General features: G+C 43.6%; 1 protein-coding gene across 2 annotated transcripts; it reads left to right on the top strand.

Annotated features, from left to right (window-relative positions):
• Positions 1-10,817: 10,817 nt before the first annotated feature.
• cd151 (CD151 molecule) lies at positions 10,818-23,095 on the top strand. 2 transcript variants are annotated; one of them, XM_062548058.1, is made up of 9 exons: positions 10,818-10,972; positions 12,605-12,689; positions 13,430-13,621; positions 16,137-16,211; positions 17,402-17,422; positions 18,421-18,525; positions 20,611-20,763; positions 21,452-21,538; positions 22,478-23,095. In XM_062548058.1, the coding sequence occupies exons 2-9, from the start codon at positions 12,606-12,608 to the stop codon at positions 22,535-22,537; spliced, it is 777 nt and encodes a 258-aa protein (XP_062404042.1). In that variant the 5' UTR covers positions 10,818-10,972; position 12,605; the 3' UTR covers positions 22,538-23,095. The 2 variants fall into 2 exon arrangements, with proteins under 2 accessions (XP_062404042.1, XP_062404043.1); XM_062548059.1 differs by lacking the exon at positions 17,402-17,422.
• The last annotated feature ends 65 nt before the right edge of the window (positions 23,096-23,160 follow it).

The following is a 23,160-nucleotide window of genomic DNA, read 5'->3' as shown; positions in this document are numbered from 1 at the left end:
GGCTACGAAGCGCGCTCATTTGAATCGACTTTGTCATCGACTTTGTAAGAGTTAGACTTGCACTCAAGTCATTCGTTTTAAAGAAGGATGTATTTGCCATTTTGCACAATTGGTCACAAGTGCTGGCCTATTACGTTCAGAGGCAGAAACCGCACTAAGTGGGTGAAGTCCTGGATCTCACAGCGACAGGTTCAGGGAGCTTTTCCTGAATTTGTGTAGGGAACTGGAGATGGATGAGTCAGATGATTTCAGAAATTTTGCTCGGCTCTTTCCTCTCCTGCTGTTAGAGGAACAATTATCCAGACCGATCAGACAGATTATCCAACAGTGCAACACCAATTACCATGACTGTGTATATCTGTCGGTGAACATCTGATGTCACATTGCGCTTCCTTGCAACCGGTAAGCTCTTTGCTTATTCGTTCAGTTTTTCAGATCCTTTCTTGAAACTGTAGCCTATGAGCTTTTCCGTATAATTAACAACATCATGTTTTCGTTTATAATTGCAGGGGAAAGTTTCAGGAGTCTCGGATATCGGTTTCGAATGGGTGTCTCCACAATTCGCCAAATTGTTCCTGAAACCTGTGAAACCAACTACCAGGTCTTACGAGAGAAATCTTGTGTTAACATCAGTCATTGAGCTGTACAAATACAATTTGCATGCTGTTGGTATCTTTTGTTGTAAACATGGATGCTGCCGTTTTTTTTTTTTATGCCACTGTTTTTCAGATAAACAGTATTTGGTTTTCACTTTGGTTATTTTTCTTGTTTTTAGTGCCCAGACACAGTGCCTGAGTGGCAGCAGGTATCCAGTGGATTCATGGCTCAGTGGAACTTACCAATTTGCCTGGGTGCCCTGGATGGGAAACACATAAACATTCGCCCCCCACCAGGTACCGGATCAACTTACTACAATTACAAATACACCTTTTCCATTGTGTTGATGGCACTAGTCGACAGGTCATTCAGGTTTCTGAATGTGGATGTCGGTTGTAACTGACGCATTTCTGATGGTGGAGTGTTTTGCGGATGCACACTTGGAGATGCCCTGGTAAACAGAACCACCAACATCCCGGCCCCTGTATCACTTCCAGGTACTGATTGACCAACCAGTTGTCTCTGTACTGCATTGTGGCAGATGAGGCCTTTCCATTGACTGACTCAACCTGCTGAAGCCATACACAAACCGCAGACTCACTGTAGAACAGCGCATCTTCAACTACAGGCTGTCGCGAGCTCGGAGGGTGGTGGAAAACGCAGTTGGCATCATGGCCAACCGCTTCCATGTGTTGCTGACCACGATCAACATCAGAAACACTGCCACAGTGGAGAACAATGTACTCACTTGTTGTGCTCTGCATAACTTCCTATGGACTGAGGGCTGTGAAGTTTACATGGCAGACATTGTGAACCAGGGGTGCGTTTCCCGAAAGCATCGTAAGCCTACGATGATCGTAAAGTCCCTCTTACGACCGTCTTAAGGTTTGCCGACTGTTTCCCGAAACCATCGTAGGTTAAGAGCATCGTGAAAACACTCGTAGATCTACGAGTGATCCAGAGTGCTCGTTACTGCCTAAGAGCGTCGTAACGCATATGCCTCAGTGGAGTCACCAGCAGGATATGCAGGAGGATTACAAGAATATAATGATCCAACTTACGTTACCATTCTTTATTGTATTTACTTGTGGTGATTCAGATTTTAGCGTGCAAAATAGCCTTCACTGAATGGACACAATGTTATTAAAATCGGATAAGATTAGCCTACAAGTTATGAAAGGAGACGTTGCCAGAAAAGTTTGCCATTATCTTTTTGTGTAGCCTTTCATTTTTTATTAGGCTTATGAGGTAAAAACAGAGAAAGGAATATGTGACTATAGTCTGTTCTGCGTCAAAATCTTAGACTATAGGCTATGTTATTTAAGCCTACACATTTCCTCATTTTCTTATCAACCTCTTTATTCAAACGTCTGCTTAAGTGACACGTCGAAACATTATTGCACAGGCAGCACACCGTGCTCTCACAAGTAGGTTAGCAAAGAACTACGATGTAGGAGTAAGCTAGCCGAAGCCTAATATGTTACATATCTTCCAACAAACTTAGAAATGGGGCAACAATCTAATGTTAAATAATAAAAAGTATGTACGTGTGGTATATGGCCTAGGCTAATTGGAATGCTTACATGCAGATGTCAAAGGTTTTCTATTTTCGTATTGATGTTAATTAATGTATAGATCCGAAGTTCAGACGGTGGCTTAGCTATGACGTGCAGTCACCTGACATCACCATCAAATTAGGGGATATTTCAGAACTTTTATCATGGACAGCTCCCTTAAGAGCATCGTAAGAGCAGTGGACGCGCGTTCACGCTACGAGCATGTTCGGGAAACAGTCGGCAAATCCTAACGATCGATCTTAAGATGAATCGTAGAAAACCCTCGTAAGAGTGTCTATCCATCGTTATCGGGAAACGCACCCCAGGAAGGACCAGATGGCATGGTTGAAGGAAGATGGAGGCATGACCCTGTCCTGCAACAAGCCCCCCTGCCACGAACCACCAATGGAACAGCAAGGGCTAAACAAATCAGGGAAGAGCTGTGCCATTACTTCATGTCTGATTGTGGTGCAGTACCTTTTCAGTGGGGCCAAATATAGTGATTATTTTGCAGTTTTTATTTTGTGTGTGTTTTTTTTTTTTGCTTGTCTGCTTTATTTTGGCTGTGTGTGTGTGTGTGTGTGCGCGCGCGCCTCGCTTGTTTTGTTTTGTTTGCAGTGTCTCCCTACAGTAGATTAATGCATGCAGGTGGGTTTGCTGTATGTAATCTTATTTTCTTTGAGTTTGTTGTGTTTTCGAATACTGCATGCCTAGAGCTTGCATCACTGCTATGTTATCGCCTTAATAATATCAACAGCCAGTCTCGCTATCACCACACTAAGCTCAATCTAAGATTGAACATTAGTGTGGGGAGTTTGCACTTTATTTCTACTGCACAAGAGGCGTGATCTATTCTTCTCTGTATGACCTTGGAGTGTAGGCTATTATTGAGTTACATTGTATGATTTTGGTCTGTTTTACATTTTCGAAATCATGGGTGTTGTACTGGAATCGCGGCACGCTCCCGTCAAATAAATCGTTTAGTGTAAGTTGCCAATCTTAGCATTTTTAAATGGAGTCAGTCTTTTTCTAGTTTTGTTGTTATGACAAACATATTTTGATATTATCACAAGTCTTTTTAGTCGTGGCTCATGCAAATAGTGACGTGAACTTTAAAAAACAATTCATGGGTTTTATCAGGTCCCTCTTCACAGGAGGGTTAATCAAGCATCATGCAGTCTGCATTCTTAATCTAGGTGCTTAATTTTATACACCTGTGGGAAGGGACCTGATGAAATCCATGAATAGTGACCTTGCTCCAACACCAATTAGGAAGGGGCAAATTAAGCGACAGCTGTAGCCTATATGATTATTTATTTTTCTTATAAATAATTAGTAGGCTATTCTACATGACTTGCAACTCTATATCTGTTAGGGATGTCACACATGAATCAATGCTGCAGAAACACGAAATAATTACTGATATGAGTAGGCTATTGTATTCCTGTTTATATGTAGGCTGGGTGAACCCTGCCTGAACTTTCGAGGAATTTGAATTTTGCCCGGCAGCTCTGAGGGGTATTTCACAAAACCTAGATAAGGGATTAAGCCGGGATTTTTTGGTTATCCTGGATGAACTTACCCTTGACTCGGTTTCACAAAAGAGATGCTGCATAAGTTGCCATGGGAATTTATTCTCTGAAGCTAGCCTGCTCCCGACCAGGCTAACAGCCAAGATAAGTTAATTCTAATGGTAATTACATTATCTGATTGGTTCAGCTAGCTGTCATTCAAATAAGACCTGCATGCGATTTTTGAAAGAGCTGTATTCCATTTATATACTAATTTGCTACTTGCAGTTACTCGCAAAACACAACAGAATGTCTGCCCAATACCATTTAGATATCATTTAAATTATGGTGGCCTTATAATTAATTACAAAATCGTTGTTTGCATCTTTTTTTGACTGACGTTTGATGAATAGCCTACTGTAGTAGTTGATTGGAAGTGGAGGGGACATATTTCGAAGGTGTTTTCAACTAATTTGGTGCAAAGACAGAATAAAGATATATAGTCATACTTTGTGCATCTTTGCGGAGGCAAGCGCTTTCTTAATGACGTTGCGTGCCGAGACAAGGAAGCTCTCACACGTGGGTGCATACGTAAATTTGCATTCAGTTGGTCTGCCACACCTACTCCCGCTATGTAACAGAAATAATCATGATTCCCCATCCAAAAAAGTACAACTTTACCTCGTTGTTGTCTATATCAAAAGCGGTTGGCAACTTTGTGTGCAAGACGCTATTGTTTGCGTCTTTTTTATTCCAACCGTGAGTTATTTGGGGGAGAAACGAGAACGCGCACACATCCCGAATAACTTACACCTGGCTTGACATAGACGCTCCTGTTCATCCTGGATTGGCGTTAGTGAAACGAGTTTAGCTAGGATGACTAGAGAACGCTATGTCAAACCTGGCTTTATCGATTATCTTGGATGTCTTAATTCTGCTTTTGTGAAATACCCCTCAGGCTGGAAACCAGCAGATCTATCTCCTCTGTTTACTGCCAGAACCTTTTGCTCCAATCAGAAACGGCCATACTCTAGTCCTGGCACGCTATTGGCCGGTGATGTGACGATAAAGAACTTGAGTGATGCGAAGTGCAGTAGTAACAAAGTGCAGTTTCCCCAGACTAATAGGCTATGTCCAGAAGTCAAGCGTGCACGCTGGGCAGTGTGCATTTTCCGGAAGTTACGTCAGAATAGACTGTCCGAAAGTCAAGCGCTCTCACTAGTTGGGTACTTCGTTTGGCGTGATTTCCAAGCGTGCATCGATGCATCTTTTTTGCCCTCAGGTATCCCATAATCCATTGCGCAGCGCAGGTCAAGCTCCACACGTCATGCAAATCGTCAACACACCCCCCTCCCTGAGTCAGGTGATGCCAACTAGTTAGTGCTGTCCAAATGTAGGTAGGGACGCATACTGGGGAGCAAGCTAACTAATACGCTTCTGGGAAGAAGGTACTACCCAGCGTGCACGCTTGACTTCTGGACATAGCCATAGACCTCTGAAGTTCGCCTACAAAAAAGCTACCATCTTTGCCCATATAAGGAGTTACGGTATCTGACGATTTTTCCTATGGAAAATTAACATGGGGATTTGGAATTATCACACCTGTTAAACTCAGGGGATGACAAAGTCGGAAATTGAGGTGTTTTCCTGAACACACTTTTGTCCTCTGCCTTCGAGAGGAATCTGTGATCTCCGGTACGCGAAGGCGGCAGACTTTGATTTTCGCTACCCCAGAGCTAACTTGCAATGCAACTTGCCATTAAGTTAGTTAGCCAGTTAGCTCTGGGGTAGAAAAAATGAAAGTGTGCCGACTTCACGTACCGGAGATCAAAGTATGCACAAGAAGGCAGAGGACAAAAGTGTGTTCAGGAAAACGTCTTTATTTAAGACTATATCGTGCCCGCAAGAGTTAAACAAGAAGGACATTATAGCAAAGTACTTCCAAATACGCTTTGCCTCTGCCCCTGCACCACTCTTTTTCTCTTTCTGCTGCTTCCTCTCCTTAATGTACCTGTCCCTCAGGTTCTTCCACCTTTTCTTACACTCCTCCTCTAAATAGATGAACACATGTATGATATATATTTTTTGAAATTGTAAATAAAATATTGCATTTCAACATATAAGTCCCTGTATAACCTAGAGCTGGTATCATACAGCTCAGGGAGGTAGCTTACAGCTAATATAAGCCTCTCGTCCATTTTGATGGCTACTTTTCGTCGATGCGTGGACACAGCGCACCGCGCGCCGCGGTCAAAGTTCAACATGTTTCAACTTTGACCGCGGCAAGCGCAACAGCGGCAAAGCGGCAAAATGCCGCCGGCGCTGCGCTTAGCGGCAGAGCCGCTTTTGCGCTCTCAACCTATTGAAATGAATGGGTTTCATAGCGCATGCCGCCTGTAATGTGATCGGGCCTTTAAGCTGACTGCATTTGTGCTTATTTCTGATATTCTGATACATTTTCAACCTGGAAATGTGCATATGTCATGGTTCTCCAAGCCAATGCGCTCTCCTCCTTATCCTTGCGGTCCAATGTCAACACCAAGTCTTGTATCTCTTGTGACTCGACCTGGGCTTTCTTGGAGGTTCTTAAAATGGTATGATATGATTTATAGTTGTGAGAATTGCATTTACCTGGTTGGTTATGAACATTTTTGGTGTCAGTGATGACTGAGGAAATGCCGGGGCTATTCTTAAAAATATTTTTGTTTGCCGTAACCCGACCGACTGGCACATCAGGAAGACCTGCTTCATCCTCCAGAAGCAACCCTTCATCAGGAGCCGGTGTATTGGCCAGCACTGCCAGATTGTGCAGCAGAGCAGTCGCCACAATGACAGAGCGGCATTTTTCCGGCGCCAGCTGGAGGCCACCACTCGAGTCGCTGATGCACCGGAAACGCTGCTTCCAAATGCCAATGGCCCTCTCTACTATGCTGCGGGTGCTAGCATGTGCCTCATTGTACCTGTGCTCCGCAGGTGTAGTTGGCTGCAGAACCGGAGTCAGCGGATACGGGTGAAGAGGGTACCCACTGTCGCCCAGGAGCCAGCTGTTACAACCCCCCCCCCCCCCCATCTTCGACCAGCTCATGGGTACTCCCTGGCCATTTTGCCACCACGTTAGTGAACAGGCCACGTGCATTGCACATTTGTACATTGATGGCAGGGTACCCTTTCCTGCAGATGAACATGGGCTCATTCTCTGACGGACTCACCATCGGGGTGAGGGTTCCGTCAATGGCTCCAATCACCCTTGGCAGTTGGGCTATTCCATGAAAAGCCTGGTTGGCCTGCAGGATCTTGTTGGCTGTGGTGGGGAAGCTTATGGATTGCACATGCTGTAGCAGCAAAGGTGTAACTGTTGCTACAGCACGGCTCACCGAGGCCTTGCTGAGGACCAGACCATCCCCGACTACCTCCATAAAACTCTCTCTAAGGCATAAAACAGTAGGGCAGCAAACGTCTGCACTGTTGGAGTAAGTGCGAAGATGCGCCCTGTTGGTCGTTGGAACTGGGGACCTAGGCTGTCAATCAGCTGCCTGATAGTATCTCTTTGCAGCCTGAACAACTCCTTTGAAGCCTTCTTGTGTGATTAAGCTTTATAATCCACTGTAAAGCAGCCATGTTTGAGCATTTAGGTTGCACCCAAAGGCCCTTTCTTATATTTAAGAAAAAATCACAGTAATCACCTGTTTGGAGTAACGAGGTCATTAAGATGACATCACACACCTGATTAATTAGAGGGATAAATATGTCACCCAAGTAGTAAAACATAAGTGTAATTAATAACCCAGTTGGTGTCAATTGACTAATTGGATTTCTGGATGGAGCTGGAGAGAAGACACACAGGTGAGGGAGCGCTGGTGGACGAGGAAGGTGAGGCAGGTGCGGACAGACCGACCTGCAGGGCATCTGGCCTGCGCACATCCAGGCCCGTGGTTGTTCCCACAACAGGGAAGACGATGTACTGCAATGGTGACTTAAAAACTGGAATTTACCAGGGCCCCTCCCTGTGGACGAATTGTGGTCCTTGACTTTTTTGTACGGCCCCACCAGCGTGTTCCATTTCCGAGCTACCTTGTCTGGGGAAAAAGTCTGCTTGAAATGGTCGATCAGGTCAATTTCCTGGTTAGGCACAGTTTCAGGTCTTGGGGGAACCTGGAAGGGCCCTTACCCTCTGCCTCTAATTGCAGCTGCATGAGGTCAATAAGCAATAGGGTGTGATCTCTCAAGGAAGTCTTGGTAACAGGCACAGTGTCAGTGTCAACACGGGAGTCGTAAGAGATTCCCCAAAAATTCTGACATGCTAGACTTTTGGTTGTAACGTCGTAGAATGTCGCAGACTGCCACACACTGAGTTCTACCATTCAGGTAATTAGAAAACCAATTCAGCACAGTGCTGCTAAAACCTATGCTTTGTAGTCTTTGCAGAAGATGATGGTCAACAGTGTCAAATGCTTTAGATAAATCAATGCAGCACACGACTTTTAGTTATCTTAAGCATTAACAATATCTTGACTGGGAGCATATGAGCCAGTCGTCCAAGTTGGGGCGGAGGCCCCTGTCCTTTCTTTGAATAATGAAGTAGGTGGAATAAAATCTGTGAGTACAACTGTCTAATGGCTCGATGGGCTTCTTCTCCAGGAGAGCCCAGATCTCTCGGCAAAGGGCTAGAGCCTTGGTTGGATCCCAGACAATTAGTAGGGGAGATTATGTGAAAAATCGTTACGAGGCGGATAGAAGCATGAAATTTGGTAGATATGTTCCTTGGGTGATCCTAAGACATCCTAGAAGGGGTGCCCAAAAATATCTCAAACAGGAAGTGAGATTTTGGAGAAATTCAAAATGGCCGCCAATACAATTGACAGCTGATTCAAAAACTACCTATACAACCTTCTAAAAGCTTGCAATTTGGTGTATATGTTCATTGGGTGATCCTAAGTCATCCTGGAAAATTTAATAAATGGTCATTTTGACCACAAGGTATCTTGCCAGTTGGCATCAAAACTGTATGCCTGTATACAACTGTATGAGGAAATCCCACCTGTAATAAACAAAGTGACTTAAACCCAAGCACGGCTTGAACACCGACCCAAGCTGACTGCAAGTTGGCCATGCAGCGTGATGGCTTAATGTAGCAAAACAATCAAAGAAAATAGGCTTACTTGTTTCGGATAACATTAAACTTTGCACAGTAAAATGTGATATTAATTTGATTACGGCTAATAACAGTCTTTCGGAGGGAGAAATTCGCAGCACCAACCCGTCTGGTTGCAAGACTTGCCAAAAAAAAATTGTAATACTCACAACCTGCTTACTCACACGAGATGAGGTCACATTCTGGGTTGACCTCCCTTTCGTGCTCGGGCACAGAGCAGATGTTTCCCAGGTCGCAGGTGACACTGTTGATGTAAACACTTGTCTACACGTATGTGTGATGGACCTTCAGGTGCTGAAAGTGCGTCAGTACCACACTGAACCCATTGCACATTTTACAAACAAGGTATTCAACTAACATTCCTGGATTTTTCCTTGACCATTGCCATAATACCCTGTGCATGGGTTTCATCAGCTCCTTTTCCACAGGTGTAAAATCAAGCACATAGAATATAAATGCAGATTGCATGGTTCTTGATTAATACACCTGATGAAACCCAACAGCTTGATAGGATCAACATTTAAAAATGACCAACAAACTTGGTACTGGCATTTTACCATTTCTGCATTAATGGAATTTGAAAATTTAACATCACGATAATATTGTGGCCAAAATCTGATCTGTATTGTCACATAGTTGTTAAAATGTGCTAAAAATATTTATAAGCCATCACAAATTACTGTATGGACAGACATTATAATTGGCTGCTGGTACAATATGAAAATGCTAGTAGATTTCAGACACAAAACAGTGATTTAATATTGAGTGGCAAGTGAATTCACCATTTCTTTGTCAGTGGCTGGTAGATGTTCACATTTTAAACATGTCAAAAAATTTATTTCAACCTGTGTGTGTGTGTGTGTTTTACAAGAAAGGTAGAGCACACGGCAGAAAGGGAGGGGAGACAGATTGCCCAGAGAGAGAGAAAAGAGGTAGAAGTGAACCCACACACACACACACACACACACACTAGGCATCGAATGAAAGGGAACGTGGCTGACGTCTACCTGCTAGTGGTAGTGAGCTACAATATGCAGCTGGAAAAGAACTTAACACCAGCCCAACACAGCCATTTCTGTTGTTAGTGGGGCAGTTGAAAACTGTTTTCTAGAACTGACCCTGGCAACACGCTGAGCTTATTGTTAATTATTGATTAAGTGGAGATGAAGATATTCACAATACAATAAATTAATCACTTAAAGTGTCTTGTAAATGAACTGTTTCATGTGGACACCAGTGAATGAAAGTGTGCGCACTGTATATTATTGTATCCCCTCACAAGGCTCTACCACTAGATGGCGGTATTGTAAATGAGATTATCTACTGGAGAGGCCAGCGGTACAGGTGGACACAGGATGTGTTGACAGATGATGCCTTACAAAAATGAATTGTAGGAAATCTTATAGTAATTTGACACAAAACAGGATATTAATTTTAGATGGATAGATATAATAGGACTCATTTTGTATTTTGGGACATTCTACAGAAGTAGGCTATAATATAAGACTGTAGGCCTACTAGAGAAACACAATAGGATATTACAGAACATTATTATAGGCCAAAGATCATAGAGCTCTCCACTATAGAATCTTTGTTATACTAGGACTAGAAATAGTGTAGGCTAATATTGGTAGGCCTACCAGTGCCTACAGGTTGAAGTAGATCAAAGGTCAACGCAGAACCAGCCAGTGTTGATTCTTTCAAAATCCGAGACCCGGGTGTATAAATAGATAAATAAATAAATGAATAATATATTTAGAATAAATTAGGCTATATATAAATTGTGTTATGCCTACTATGCTTAATCGTAAACCCCTTTAAAAGAATTAAAGGGCTGTAATAAGTTATCATCAAAATAAAATGTGTAACGTCTTCAGCTGACAAGAAACCGTAAACACAAGCTGTCATAATGCTGTTCATGCCATACCCACCGCAGTAGGCAACTGGCGCCACAGCCTACAGGTCAACAGCAGCATTGCCCAGTCTGGTGCCGAAATGCGCTTTTTTTAGCGCGAGGGGGAAGAAACAGATTCGCGCTCCGGGGCTGGGTTGCGCTACACTCAGGCGTAGGCTACTTCCCACAACAAACACAGACGGATACGCACACTGACAAGCCTCTTTGGAAAGACACGATAGAGATACTTGTTTGGACCAAGGTAACGGTTATATTTTTCCCCTTTAAACTGACTCGTTAGTTTGTGGGCGAAGAGCTATTTTGGGACTACGTGTTGGACAGCCTTAACATTGGATATTTATTTTGGCACTTGAATTGTTGGCTAAAGTAGCCTATTTTATATGAGAGGTATCACAGTCGCCTGATTGCAGCTGAAAGAGATGACAGAAATAATAATTAAAAAAAACTAACCTATAAACAGTTAAGGGAATATCATGCCTGTTATGTGACATTGTGGTGATATAAACTTTCAGTTCGGTTTGATGTTGGAGATTTCCGTGATGTGACGGTATTAGGTTTTTGGTGAGGCTCCAAAGCGGAGTCCGTTATCTGCAATGAATTACAAGCTGGATTCCGCGGATTCCTGACACGGCGTGGTGTGAGGGGAGGCATACTACATTTTTTCCCCTTCCCCCCCCCCCCCCCCCCCAAACAAATCTTGTCGTTGAACACATTAACTTAAAGGAGTTGGCGAACATGCGCCTCAAGCCAAGAACCCTTTTAAAAACAACAAATTGCATAGATAAAGCTTTAAAAGACCTCGCTCGTTCTTTTTTGTCAGATTATAGGCAAACTGACCTGTTTTTCCCAGGCAACTTCACTATTAACTTAAATGTGGTCACTGTGGTAAACCGTGACCTCCCTGTAACACATCAAAGTAGCAAGTCCGGGTTTAACTTCTTTAAAGTATTTTCTCGTTTGGTCTTTTTTCAATTAACGTTGTTTTCTACCGAGTGTTTCTTCGCCTTGAACTTGAATGCACTTTCTCTGGGAGCAGAAGCCTAGGTCGAGTTTCGAAGCAGAGGTGTGGGTGGGCTACCTAGCCGTTGTGAGTCATCAGACAGACATTACAGACAAGTGAGAGACTCAAATGAATGAGCTGCTTGTCGTGGAGTTCCTGTCTTCTTGTTAAAACCACGGAACTGGCAGAACTTAGTAAAGTCACAAAAACTGTATCCGCAGTGTAGGGTACCCCACCGTAAACAGTTGTAGTAGCCTCTTCATTACGGTTTCTGGGTTGCGTGGGAAATGTTCTACAGTTACGGAGACAGAGACAAATTTACACACAGAGACCAAATTAAAGGTGAGGTCACGGTTGTAAAGTTATTTTAATGTCTCACTCGGCATGACTCCCATATCCCGTTACATAGGTGAGGGCGGGGGAGCGCGCGAACATGCGCGACGTGACAGCGCGGGGTAGCCTATGTGACGCAGAGCGTGAAAGAGCGACTCCACCGCCGAGACCTGCCTGCGCGCAGAAACAAACACACACACACACACACACACACACACACACACACACACACACACACACACACACATATAGAAACAATTCAGCCAAATTGATGTTGAAATGTGTGCCCTTTCATAAACAGCCTCTCAGACACAATTTCAGAGATCATGTTAATTTGTCATGACCCAGTGCACCAATGGTATGACATAGGTGTGAAAGACAATGCAGAACTGAATGATCTTGCACTCAACAAACAACAATTAACATCTGCATGCATCATTGGTAAGGGGATATGTAGGGTTTTATGTTCACAGAGTGGTCCTTCTTTGGGAGAGACAAATGTGGCGGTAATTGTGTGTCCAATAATCTTGTCTACCTTAGCATGGGAGCGGAAGAAGAAAAGACAAACACATGTGGGACTATCTGTCTGAAATATCTACTCTTCACATTCAACTTCATATTTTGGGTAAGAGAGATTGTGTGTGTGTGTGTGTGTGTGTGTGTGTGTGTGTATGTAAGAGAGAGAGCGATATAGAGAGTGAGCACGAGTGAGCATGTTTCTAAAATTGTCATTTCAGCACACTGGTGTATTGTTTCAGTAAAACGGCTTGTAGACATGACCGCACAGAACTGCACAGATGGGCACATATGGTGGTGGTTAAAAGAGATGGTGTGGCCATGCAGCACAGGGAGTATATAACGCAGATTTTGAAACCGTGCCATCAAAACAATCCATACCACATGAAGCAGAGTGAATGTACTGTATGTGTATTCGAGTTAGTAAAGAAATATTTATTCCAGTTTTATAACAGAAATCCGGATATTTCAAAAACATCAACCAGACCAAACACGATGACGTTGTGGTGCCGAAGTCTCTGAGTGATTATAATGTCAAGAGTGATGCATGTCTGGCAGTCTGACATCACCAAACTTGTGTTTGATCTGCATCCAAGGCACACAACGACAACAACAACTTCAGTGTTTGGGGTTGTGCTGATTCCACTAATCTCTAATACTCCTTTGGCAATCTGTGAGGTCAATGTGCAGCTCCACACTAAAATTATGACACTTTTAACAAATGTAATACAATGTCAGTGCTAGAATACTCTCACTGAATACCCCAACTGTAGCTTTTTTGAATGCATATGAACTTCACCCTGGTTTGGCCTGGTCTGTGATTTATCTTCCTGCATTGTACTCTCCCAGTTGGCAGGGGGCGCTGTGGCTGCAGTGGGTGTGTGGACCTTGGTGGATAAGAGCGAGTACATCAGCCTACTGGCCTCCAGTGCATACTCTGCCTCTGCTTACGTCCTTATCTTGGCCGGGGTTGTCGTCGTGGCAACAGGAGTACTTGGTTGTTGTGCCACCATTAAGGAGCACAGGGGATTCCTGATAGTGGTAAGAATTGCTCTAGCAACTAATCTGCATAACACACGCACGCACGCATGCACGCACATAGACACACACACATAGGCACATGCACATACTGTACAGTCACCCACATGACACCCAATGTCACTATGCAGTCATGTATGTCAGTATGGGCTTAAATATCTCAACATATGGCAGCAGGAGTGTATGTACAGGGACATTCAACACTCCGAGTGGAGAGAGAACACAGAGCAAGGCCACAAACACACGCATGCACGAGCACACACACACACACACACACACACACACACACAGACTCATGTGTCCTGCCCTGTAATGAAAGTCTGAAACAGGAGTAGACTCACTGACTAGGTAAACACAGTAGTGCAACCCAGACAGTATACACCACAGGCAGCAGATAGTATGGGAAACACTTGGGCCCATGCTATTCCTCTAAACAGCTCTGTAAAGACGCTAACAAAAGCATGAGTTTAACAACCTGAAAAGCACGGCGTCACTCTCAGCTCTGTGTTCTGTCGGTGAGAATGTGCCCCGTCAGTTAGTGACTCTGACTCTTGTGCTTATCTGTGAGCAGAGGAAAGGGCACATGGATAGCAGGAACTGGCCCAGATTTCACACTAAAAATAGTTGTGGAAAACATTCATAATCACACTCGATGTCCCCTCCCTTCCTGCAACAAGAGGGTCCATTTTCCCCTCGCAATTAATGACAGCTTGTGTTTTACTAATGAGCTCTACAGGTTTAATCATACTTTACCATCTCGGCACAGATTTCCGTATGCAGGGGTAGAGTTACAGCTTTCAACAGACTTTGCTGTTGCAGCTGACCCTACTACAAGCACACACACACACACACACAGACACACACACACACACACACATTGCCTTTATTCTAACACTGGAACACTGCCTCGCTGGTTTTCTTCCAGATGACTCTGAGGAGAAAATAAAGGCTGGCATGAGAGTGTTTTTTTAAAGCTGGCATGAGTGAGTGGTCACAAAAAACCCTCACAGAGGGTGTGTGTGTGTGTGTGTGTGTGTGTGTGTGTGTGTGTGTGTGTGTGTGTGTGTGTGTGTGTGTGTGTGTGTGTGTGTGTGTGTGCGTGCGTGCGTGCGTGCGTGCGTGCGTGCGTGCGTGCGTGCGTGCGTGCGTGCGTGCGTGCGTGCGTGCGTGCGTGCGTGCGTGCGTGCGTGCGTGCGTGCGTGCGTGCGTGCGTGCGTGCGTGCGTGCGTGCGTGCGTGCGTGCGTGCGTGCGTGCGTGCGTGCGTGCGTGCGTGCGTGCGTGCGTGCGTGCGTGCGTGCGTGCGTGCGTGCGTGCGTGCGTGCCTGTGTGTGTGTGTGTGTGTGCGTGCTGATGTGTTATCAGTGAGCCGTTAGATCTCTGCACTCCGTCTTCATCTGAGCAAGCAGAGGTCCTGAGGGGGCGGGGGGGATTAAACACCCTTGTGTGTGTACAGTCCACACACGTAGAGCGGATCTAGTGTATGTGATATTATAAGCTGTGTGTGTCTTTAAGAGCTCACATCGGGGCAATGAGTCAGAGTGAAAGAATGGAAAGTATCAGAGAGAGTCAGGGGAGGAAAGAGAGGAGTGGGGGAGCGGACAGCAAGAGGAGAGGAGAGAGCATGGAGAGAGAGAGAGAGAGTTAGGAAGGGGAGAGGCAGGGAAGGGTTGAGGTAGTTTTGGAACACTTGAGAAAAGAAAAAGGGAGAGAGAGAGTGCAAAAAATAGAGGTGAGAAAGTATTTGAGGCACACAAAAAGAGAAAAAGGGAGAGTCCAAGACAGGGAGGAGGAGCTGGAAATTTGCTACAGCTGAGACCACAGACATAAAAAAAAAGGTTAGGTCAGAACAGAAGGAGAGAGTGTAATTTTTAATGTGTGTAGAGATGTGTGCATATACTGTATATGTGTGTGTGTGTGCGTGTGTGCGTGTGTGCGTGTGTGTGTGTGTGTGTGTGTCTGTGTGTGTGCGTATTTGTTTGTGTGTGTAGTTTACAGAGACATGAGAGGGCGACTGATGAATGCGCTATTTTGTCTGAGAGGAGAAAAACAGAAAACAGAAACACAAGTGTTTCTGTTTTCTACAGCTGATAGGCCACACACACACACACACACACACAGTGTCAGAGATGTGTTGAGCCACTTATGGTCTTTTGCATGTAGGTCAAACAGATCTAGGCCTCACTACAAAATCTCATTGATCTACTGAAACATTTCCTGAAGATATAGGGGTTTTCATGTTGCAGTACGTGCTAAAATACAATGTGAAAGACAAGCTGTTTTTTCTCAGTTTTAGCAGATACTGCACTTTGGCTTTGCAGTGTCTCATATTTGCTCTACAGTACAATATGAAAATATAGGAACTGTTTGTAGCTCATATGATATCATTATGTCATTATGTACGCATTCAATTGAATGAGGAAGTATTCCTGCCATTGTTTCTCCCAACATTTTATAATATGTGCGTGTGCGTGTGCGTGTGCGTGTGTGTGTGTGCGCGCGTGTGTTTTTCTTTGTCAGTACTTCGTCCTGCTCCTGTGTATTTTCCTGTTGGAGATCACGGCTGGGGTGTTGGCATATGTCTACTACCAGGAGGTATTGTTCTCTTTCCCTTCCCTTCCTCCCTCCCTGTCTCCACGGTAACAAGCTGGGTCCACACTAGGTGAAGGCCTGACCCATTCCAGTCAGCTTCTCTCTAGTCTGCCTTCGGCACCAGGTCATTTGGGCTTAGGGTGCCATATAGCGACACTCAGTATGACATTTGAGTACTATAGCTTTACACTCACACAGTATTTCATAAAGGTGCCATAGTTTTGTTGTCTGCTACTATTCTGCATGATCGATGTCATGTTTTGTCCATTTTAAGTGTTTCTCTGGATTTGTTTTGTATTTGTCCTTTAATGAAAAATAGAAAGGCAGTAACCATTTTTATATGGTGTGCTTTTGTCCTTTAATAATGGCCTATAGAAGGGGTTATTATCCTTTAGACATGAAGAGTGCAGGTGAAGTTATATGGTACATATTTTTCAAAAGACTGAGTCACCAAAGTCACTTTTGCTCCCAAAAGACAAAGTCATACATCCTCTATAGCAGCTGCTTTCCAGACTTTTCCTCTGGAACAGAACTTTTGTGTGCCAGAAACTCTCTGGGTGGAGTTAGCTGAATCTCTCAGAATGCTCAACTGTAAATTTATAGCCTGCAGAAGGGAGGTGTCGCTCAGTGACTGGGAAGTTCCTACAGATGTTTTTTTGTTGTTCCCTAAGCAACAGGAAATCTCAGTCTTTCCTAGCCACAGCATGAGACACCCCACCTTGCTACGCAAATGCACAATGTATCTTTCTCTGGTTTGAATCACATTCTTTTACATTTATAGTTGTACATTTGTTTCCTTTTCTTCTGAATTTTGTTTCCGTCCCTCCACCCCTTTTCATTCAGTGTCTACAAGCTTTTAATCTCTCCCATAATATTCAACACCCTTTGAAAAAATGCTCTGAGCCAGGAATATATTTTTCTATGACTTGCACATTTTGTTTTGCCAAAGAAAAGCCATCATAGATTTTTTTTCAAAATCAGAGATTTTTAAAGTTTGAATAATCTCACAAAAATTGACATGCATGCGTGCCGCATCAATGTTTTTTTTTCTTCTCTGCGCATTTAACATCATCTGCATGCTTTCCATTCACCAGCCTCCGTTCTTTCCATTCTTGTAAACACTTCTCTTCTCTTCTTCTTCCACTTCGTCCTTGTCTACATCCCCCTCTCTCTTCCTCCTCGTCTTCATCCAGTGTTTCCCTCTCTGCTATCAGGTAAACACCCTGTCCTGATGTTCTTGTCTCTGTCCTCAGTCTCCAGCATGCTGTTTAGCGCCTTCACCAGTTCATTCCTCTGTGGATGTTCTCTGTCAGTTTTCAGACATGTAATTTCTGTCTTATGCTCAGGTCTTAAGTAGTTTACATAGATTTGCTGTGGAATGTGTGGGAAGTTATCTAGCGAGTCATACCTCTGTTCTGCTGGATAACATGCACAAGAAGAGGTGCAGTTGTAGACCACGTCATGAAGTGACACATCCAGGTTGGATGGTGATGTCTCACTTAAAAAGGCTTGAGATGCCTGCGGTTGTGGAATGACAGTGAAGGATGTATGGAGTGTGTGATCCATTTAGACTGATGACTGTAAGCCCATACAGGGGATCATAACGGAGGGCTAAGAAAACCTCAACAGAGAGAGAGAGGTCTGGGAGATATTGCCACGGGGGGTAAGGCGAGCAGCAGCCATAATTCAAAAGACTGCTAGGATATCATCCCCATCCTGTCCAGGATAGCCGGAGGTGTTGCGGGGTATCTGATAGCCTGCGTGCTGTGTGAAGGTGACTGAGGCATGTGGTAAGAGAGCCCTGAGCTATCTGGTTAGCTGCAGCTGAATAGGTTGGTTTCAGTGTGGTAGTGGCGGCAGGCAGGTATGTGAAGTTACAGTAGAACTACGCAGAAGGGGTTACAGTGCCTGTTGTCAGAACTAGTTCTCTGGAAGCTGTGCTGGAAATGAGAAATATAATTATTATATTAAGGTGATTATTGGATTGTTGCTGATTATTCATGTAATTTTTTTAAAGTGCACTATTTCTCTTCAAAATTTCACTGTGTTTATGTATGTGTGGGTGCTGTGAATGTGTGTTTGTGTATGCGTGTATACGTATGTATGTGTATGTGTCTGCGTGCTGCCTTTTCTGTGTGTGTGTGTGTGTGTGTGTGTGTGTGTGTGTGTGTGCGTGTGCGTGTGTGCGTGTGTGTATGTGTGTTTCCACCAGCTGAGCGATGAGCTGAGAGTGAACCTGAAGGACACTATGGTGAATAAGTATAATCAGACTGGTCAGGAACATGTCACTGATGCAGTGGACAAGCTACACCAGGATGTGAGTACTACACATTACCATCACCACAGGATACACATTATCAGTGTTAGACAGTTGGTTTGCTCAATACATGTTGCATTGTATTTTCTCGGTGTATGCCGTTTTTTCTAAAGTTTTTGATTGATCATATTGATCAGGATACATACATAAGATGTACTCGACCCGACCCCTAAGATACACATAAATAGTACACATACTGTACCAGTCACATATAGGATTATGTGTTTCTCATAGGATATACACTAAATGTTGTACTATAAACTAACTAAAATTTTCTTTATGAACAAGCTTACCTAATGCTAAATTCTGAATATTTATTGTCTTATTTCAAAATGCTTACACACATGCCAGAATAGAAAACCCAGTATTCAAATCCTCATGTGTTATAAAGATAAATATATAACAGAGGCTCAAAAGCTTTACTGTGGATAAGCAATTTTGAAGGAACAGGTCACTGAAAGATTGAAGAATGGCTGATTTACTGTCAGTTGTGTAAACTAGATCAACCATGGCTAACTGTGCGTTCAGACCAAAACCGTCAAAAGCGCCAAGAGCGCCGGAAATCATTCATTTTCTATGGAGAGTCGGCGTTACTGGCGTCAAAAGCGTTCTGGGTGTGAGGGTGGCTTCTTGAGCGTCACGGGCATAGGCGTCGATTGCGCTGGGGACGGTGAGGACGCGTCCTCATCAGATTTCGTCATAAGTCATTTTGTCCCCACCACTTTTTTAAAAAAAAAAAAACTTCGAGCTCAATTTGGCTAAAAACTAAAAAGTAGCCTGAAGTTCATAACACACATAGCAGCCACCAGAGCAGTATCTATATGGCTCTGGCAGCCACAACTGCAACATTGTTACTAGCGCTGACCTGGCGTTAGAGTCCGAATCATTTGTTGCAACTTTAGAACGATGTGAGCGGCCACCCGGCGACATATAGGGAACTTCAAAAAAGGAATAGATGCTCTTCTACAAGCAACTACTGGTGCATGCATCCACAGCAGGGGACAAGTTGATCAAAAAGAGAAAAATATCGGAGCAGCACAGTTTAGGCTAGTGTTTATTTTGGTTTTGCTTGTTAGTTTATTGTAGGCTAATGCAAAGGTGCACAGCAACAGTCTAACGTTTCGATTAGCCTACATCTTCGTCAGAGTATGTTATTAATGTTCTGCTCGATACACATCTAAACACGTAGACTTCGGTCTAGTGGGGAAATTAGCTTTGTTTTTAAAATATGACGACGAGGACCTCAACGATTGGCCTTACTTTCCTTCTCGAACTATGTTGAAATCGCATCTTTCACAGCCCAATCTTAAAATTTTCCCGGGGGAAAAACCCCCGGACCCCCAGAAAATGGAAGGGTCAGCCGGGCTATAGCAGAGAGGGTTAAAGCGGAGCTCAGTAATAAGGATCTTTGGCTATAGCCCCGAATCTTTTGAACATATAGCCTAGGCTACTGTACGTGCCTGCTTCTGAGTCGATGTCACGTCATGTCACATTGTCAACATTTTTATTCATTTACATAAGTAATTAAAGACAGAGTCTTTCAGTTTCAAAAATGACCTGAGCAAAAGATAAAGAAAATGAATGCGTCATTGTACCCAGCACTTCTGAAAATGCACTTCAGAAATCTGTTTTTGTCCCCAGCACATTTCAAACCAAACTGACGCCCATGGTCACGGGCGTCAAAAAAAGTTGAGCCTCAGTTAACTTTATGGTAATGAGCTATGACACAGTTCGGCGTCAACCAATCAGAAGGTCAAACTCGCAGGATTGCTGCTTGTGGTTTGTTCGAATGTATCACGTCATGGCTTTCACGCTTTCGGCGCTGAACTGGGTTGAGTGTCGCGCTATGAGCTTCACCAGCGACTTTGACGCTTTTGACGGTTTTGGTCTGAACGCACAGTAATACGTAAGGGATAATATACTGTAACGCCGGTCATTATCGGAAAATAAGTCCCGACAGGATGAACAGAACCCCGACATAGCCAGGTATTGGAATTCTTTTACTTTCCTTACTGTTAACAAAGTCTCTGTCCTTCTTTCTTTCTTTCTCTCTGTTTTTCTTTCTTTCTGCTCTCCTGCTTGTAGCTGAAGTGCTGTGGCAGTATCAACTACACTGACTGGAGAGATGGGGCATGGAAGAAACTGGCTGGTGATAGGGTGGTTCCTGACAGCTGTTGCAAGACTCGCTCAAATCGCTGTGGGCTTAGAGACCACCCCTCCAACATCTACAATGTGGAGGTGTGGAATCTAAGAGTGACTATTAATTATCAGTTAATGAAGTTGTTATTACTGGCAATCACAAACAATTTATTATAGAGAAATGGTTCACCTATTATTTGGTAGATCAGTTTGCACAATACACACACTGGATGTACCTCCTCAGCACTGGGCACAATTTACACTGTACCATGTACATTATATGAGTCACACTTTTAAAGTCACACCACACACACACACACACACACACCCACACACACACCAAAAAAAAAGAAAAAACTTAGACATACTAGGATATCGTTTTCTTCTCCAGTGTAATATGCACGGAAGGCTGAGCCTTAGCTGTTGTAACAGCATCTTTTGTTAGATTTTGCTCCTTACATGTTCACTCCAACACTGAAGATATGGTTTGCCCAATAATAATAATTTTAAAACTCTTTAAAAAACGTTTACGTTGTAACATGCTGATTCCCTAGGTGCAACAACCAAGCAGGTCTGTGTAGACACTTACATTAACAATAGAAGCAGGTTCAAACACACCACCGGAAACAAATGAGGTGCTTGGTGCAGCCTGGAGCACTCACACACACACACACACACACACACACACACACACACACACAGACACACACACATTCTCTTCTCCTTTTTTTCTATTGACTGGTGACTAAGACATACTGTACTGTATGTCTTCCTATGTCTTCCACAGGGAGGCTGTATTGGTAAATTGGAAGAGTTCCTGCTGCAGCACCTGCAGATCCTTGGAGGCGTCGGCATCGGCCTTGCCTTCATCCAGGTACAGTACATCCCCCCCCCCAGAACTAATGAGAACCTGTCTCTGTGCACAGTAACTTCTAATAGTATGGTTAGCAGAAACTAAAGGGGGGTACACACAGGATGATTTTGCCCCGATTTCCCCCCTTCCGACCAAAGACAGAAAACGGCCGATTATCTTAAGCTCCTAAGATTATCTTATGAGATTCTCTTGTACAGTAGTGTGCGGGTTGTCAAAAAGTCAAAAGTCTCCCAACAATTGCCTTGGAAAATGTTCGGTGTCGATAATCATAAATATTAAACATGTTCAATATTTGTGGCTGGAAATTCTGCTTTGTGTTGGGTGTTCCGAGGGCAGCCAAGCAGATTTTTTTTTTATCTTCATGCGTGGGTTCTCTCACAGATAGAAAACCGGTTGAGATTTAGAAAATCTTTATGTGTGTACCCCCCTTAAGTAGGTCTATAACCAGTGACATCACAAACAGCAAATTCAGTCCTTATACTACCTTGATATTGAGGTGTTATGACTAGCCATGTACTGCTCTGACATGCTACACCAGGCGTGCAACTGCTGCAACAAAAACTCCCACTTTCATCAACGGAACTGGCTACAGCAGACATTTTGAAAAATTAGACCAGTCTTCTAAAACTATTTCTACACTCTGTGAGCAGAGAACTTCAGTTGCACGTCCGGTGTAGGCTATCCTGGCTGTTATGTGATGAGCTGAATTTGATCTGGTCAGAGGTAGGGAAGCTTCATTCTAGAGAGCATTCTGTACAAGTTATACATTTCAGATATTCTTGGGAAAATTAGTGATTCATTGCAATCCTCTGGCTATAATTTCAATTCAGTTTTTTTTTTTTACTGCTGTACACGTACAGTACGTTATCACTGTGTGTCAGTCTAGCTGCTGATATGAGCCCATTTCTGAGTCTCTGTTGTGTCTTTTGTATTTGTCAGCTGGTGGGGATGATATTCACCTGCTGTCTTTACCAAAGCCTGAAGGAGGACCCCTACTGACCCTTGCAGGATGTGGACAACCCCCTTTTCTGGAGAATTCTCTTTGTCTGAATTTGTTGTGCACAATAACATAAAGGAAGATGAAGGAAAAGATGGGCCAGCATGAATAAGCAAATCCAAATCCCCAAGCAGAAAGAGGAGAAGCCTTGAAGGAAAATGAAACATTGTTGCTGCTGGACGGCTAATCACGCTTTCTGTAACTTTAAATAAAAAAAAATCCCCTTTTGCTATCGCACATGTAATGCTGCTTAACAGGAAACACTTATAAATAGATCATGAAAGACAGCAATGACAGATGAAAGGGGATACACTGTAGTAGTATAGCCCACTAGATAGCCTACTTTAGTGGCCTCTGAGCCACACACTGATTGTAACTGGTGGATGCTTTGCTTGAATGTCACAGCTTATAGATGTTTAACTATTTCACTCTTACTGTAACAATTCACACAACAATTATACATTTTCCTTTCTATTTTTAGATAATGCATCCTAGGATTTTTGTATCACATACTGTATATAACAAGTGGATCATGGCAATACAGAAATACAAACAGCTCATATGTGTCTTATTGTGTCATTAGGAACACACACTGGGTTAGCCTATTACAAAGCACCTAGGCGAA

This window comes from Sardina pilchardus, chromosome 10, assembly GCF_963854185.1.
Source record: "Sardina pilchardus chromosome 10, fSarPil1.1, whole genome shotgun sequence".
In the NCBI taxonomy this organism is placed as follows: Eukaryota; Metazoa; Chordata; class Actinopteri; order Clupeiformes; family Clupeidae; genus Sardina; species Sardina pilchardus.
Note: the sequence above shows the minus strand (reverse complement) of the source record. Positions and strands in the feature narration are given on the sequence as shown.

Coding starts and splice junctions, on each gene's coding strand:
- cd151 (XM_062548058.1), top strand. CDS start 12,606: ATGGGAGCGGAAGAAGAAAAGACAAACACATGTGGGACTATCTGTCTG. Junction 16,212..17,401: donor CATATGTCTACTACCAGGAG/GTATTGTTCTCT, acceptor GTCTTCATCCAG/TGTTTCCCTCTCTGCTATCA. Junction 18,526..20,610: donor TGGACAAGCTACACCAGGAT/GTGAGTACTACA, acceptor TCCTGCTTGTAG/CTGAAGTGCTGTGGCAGTAT.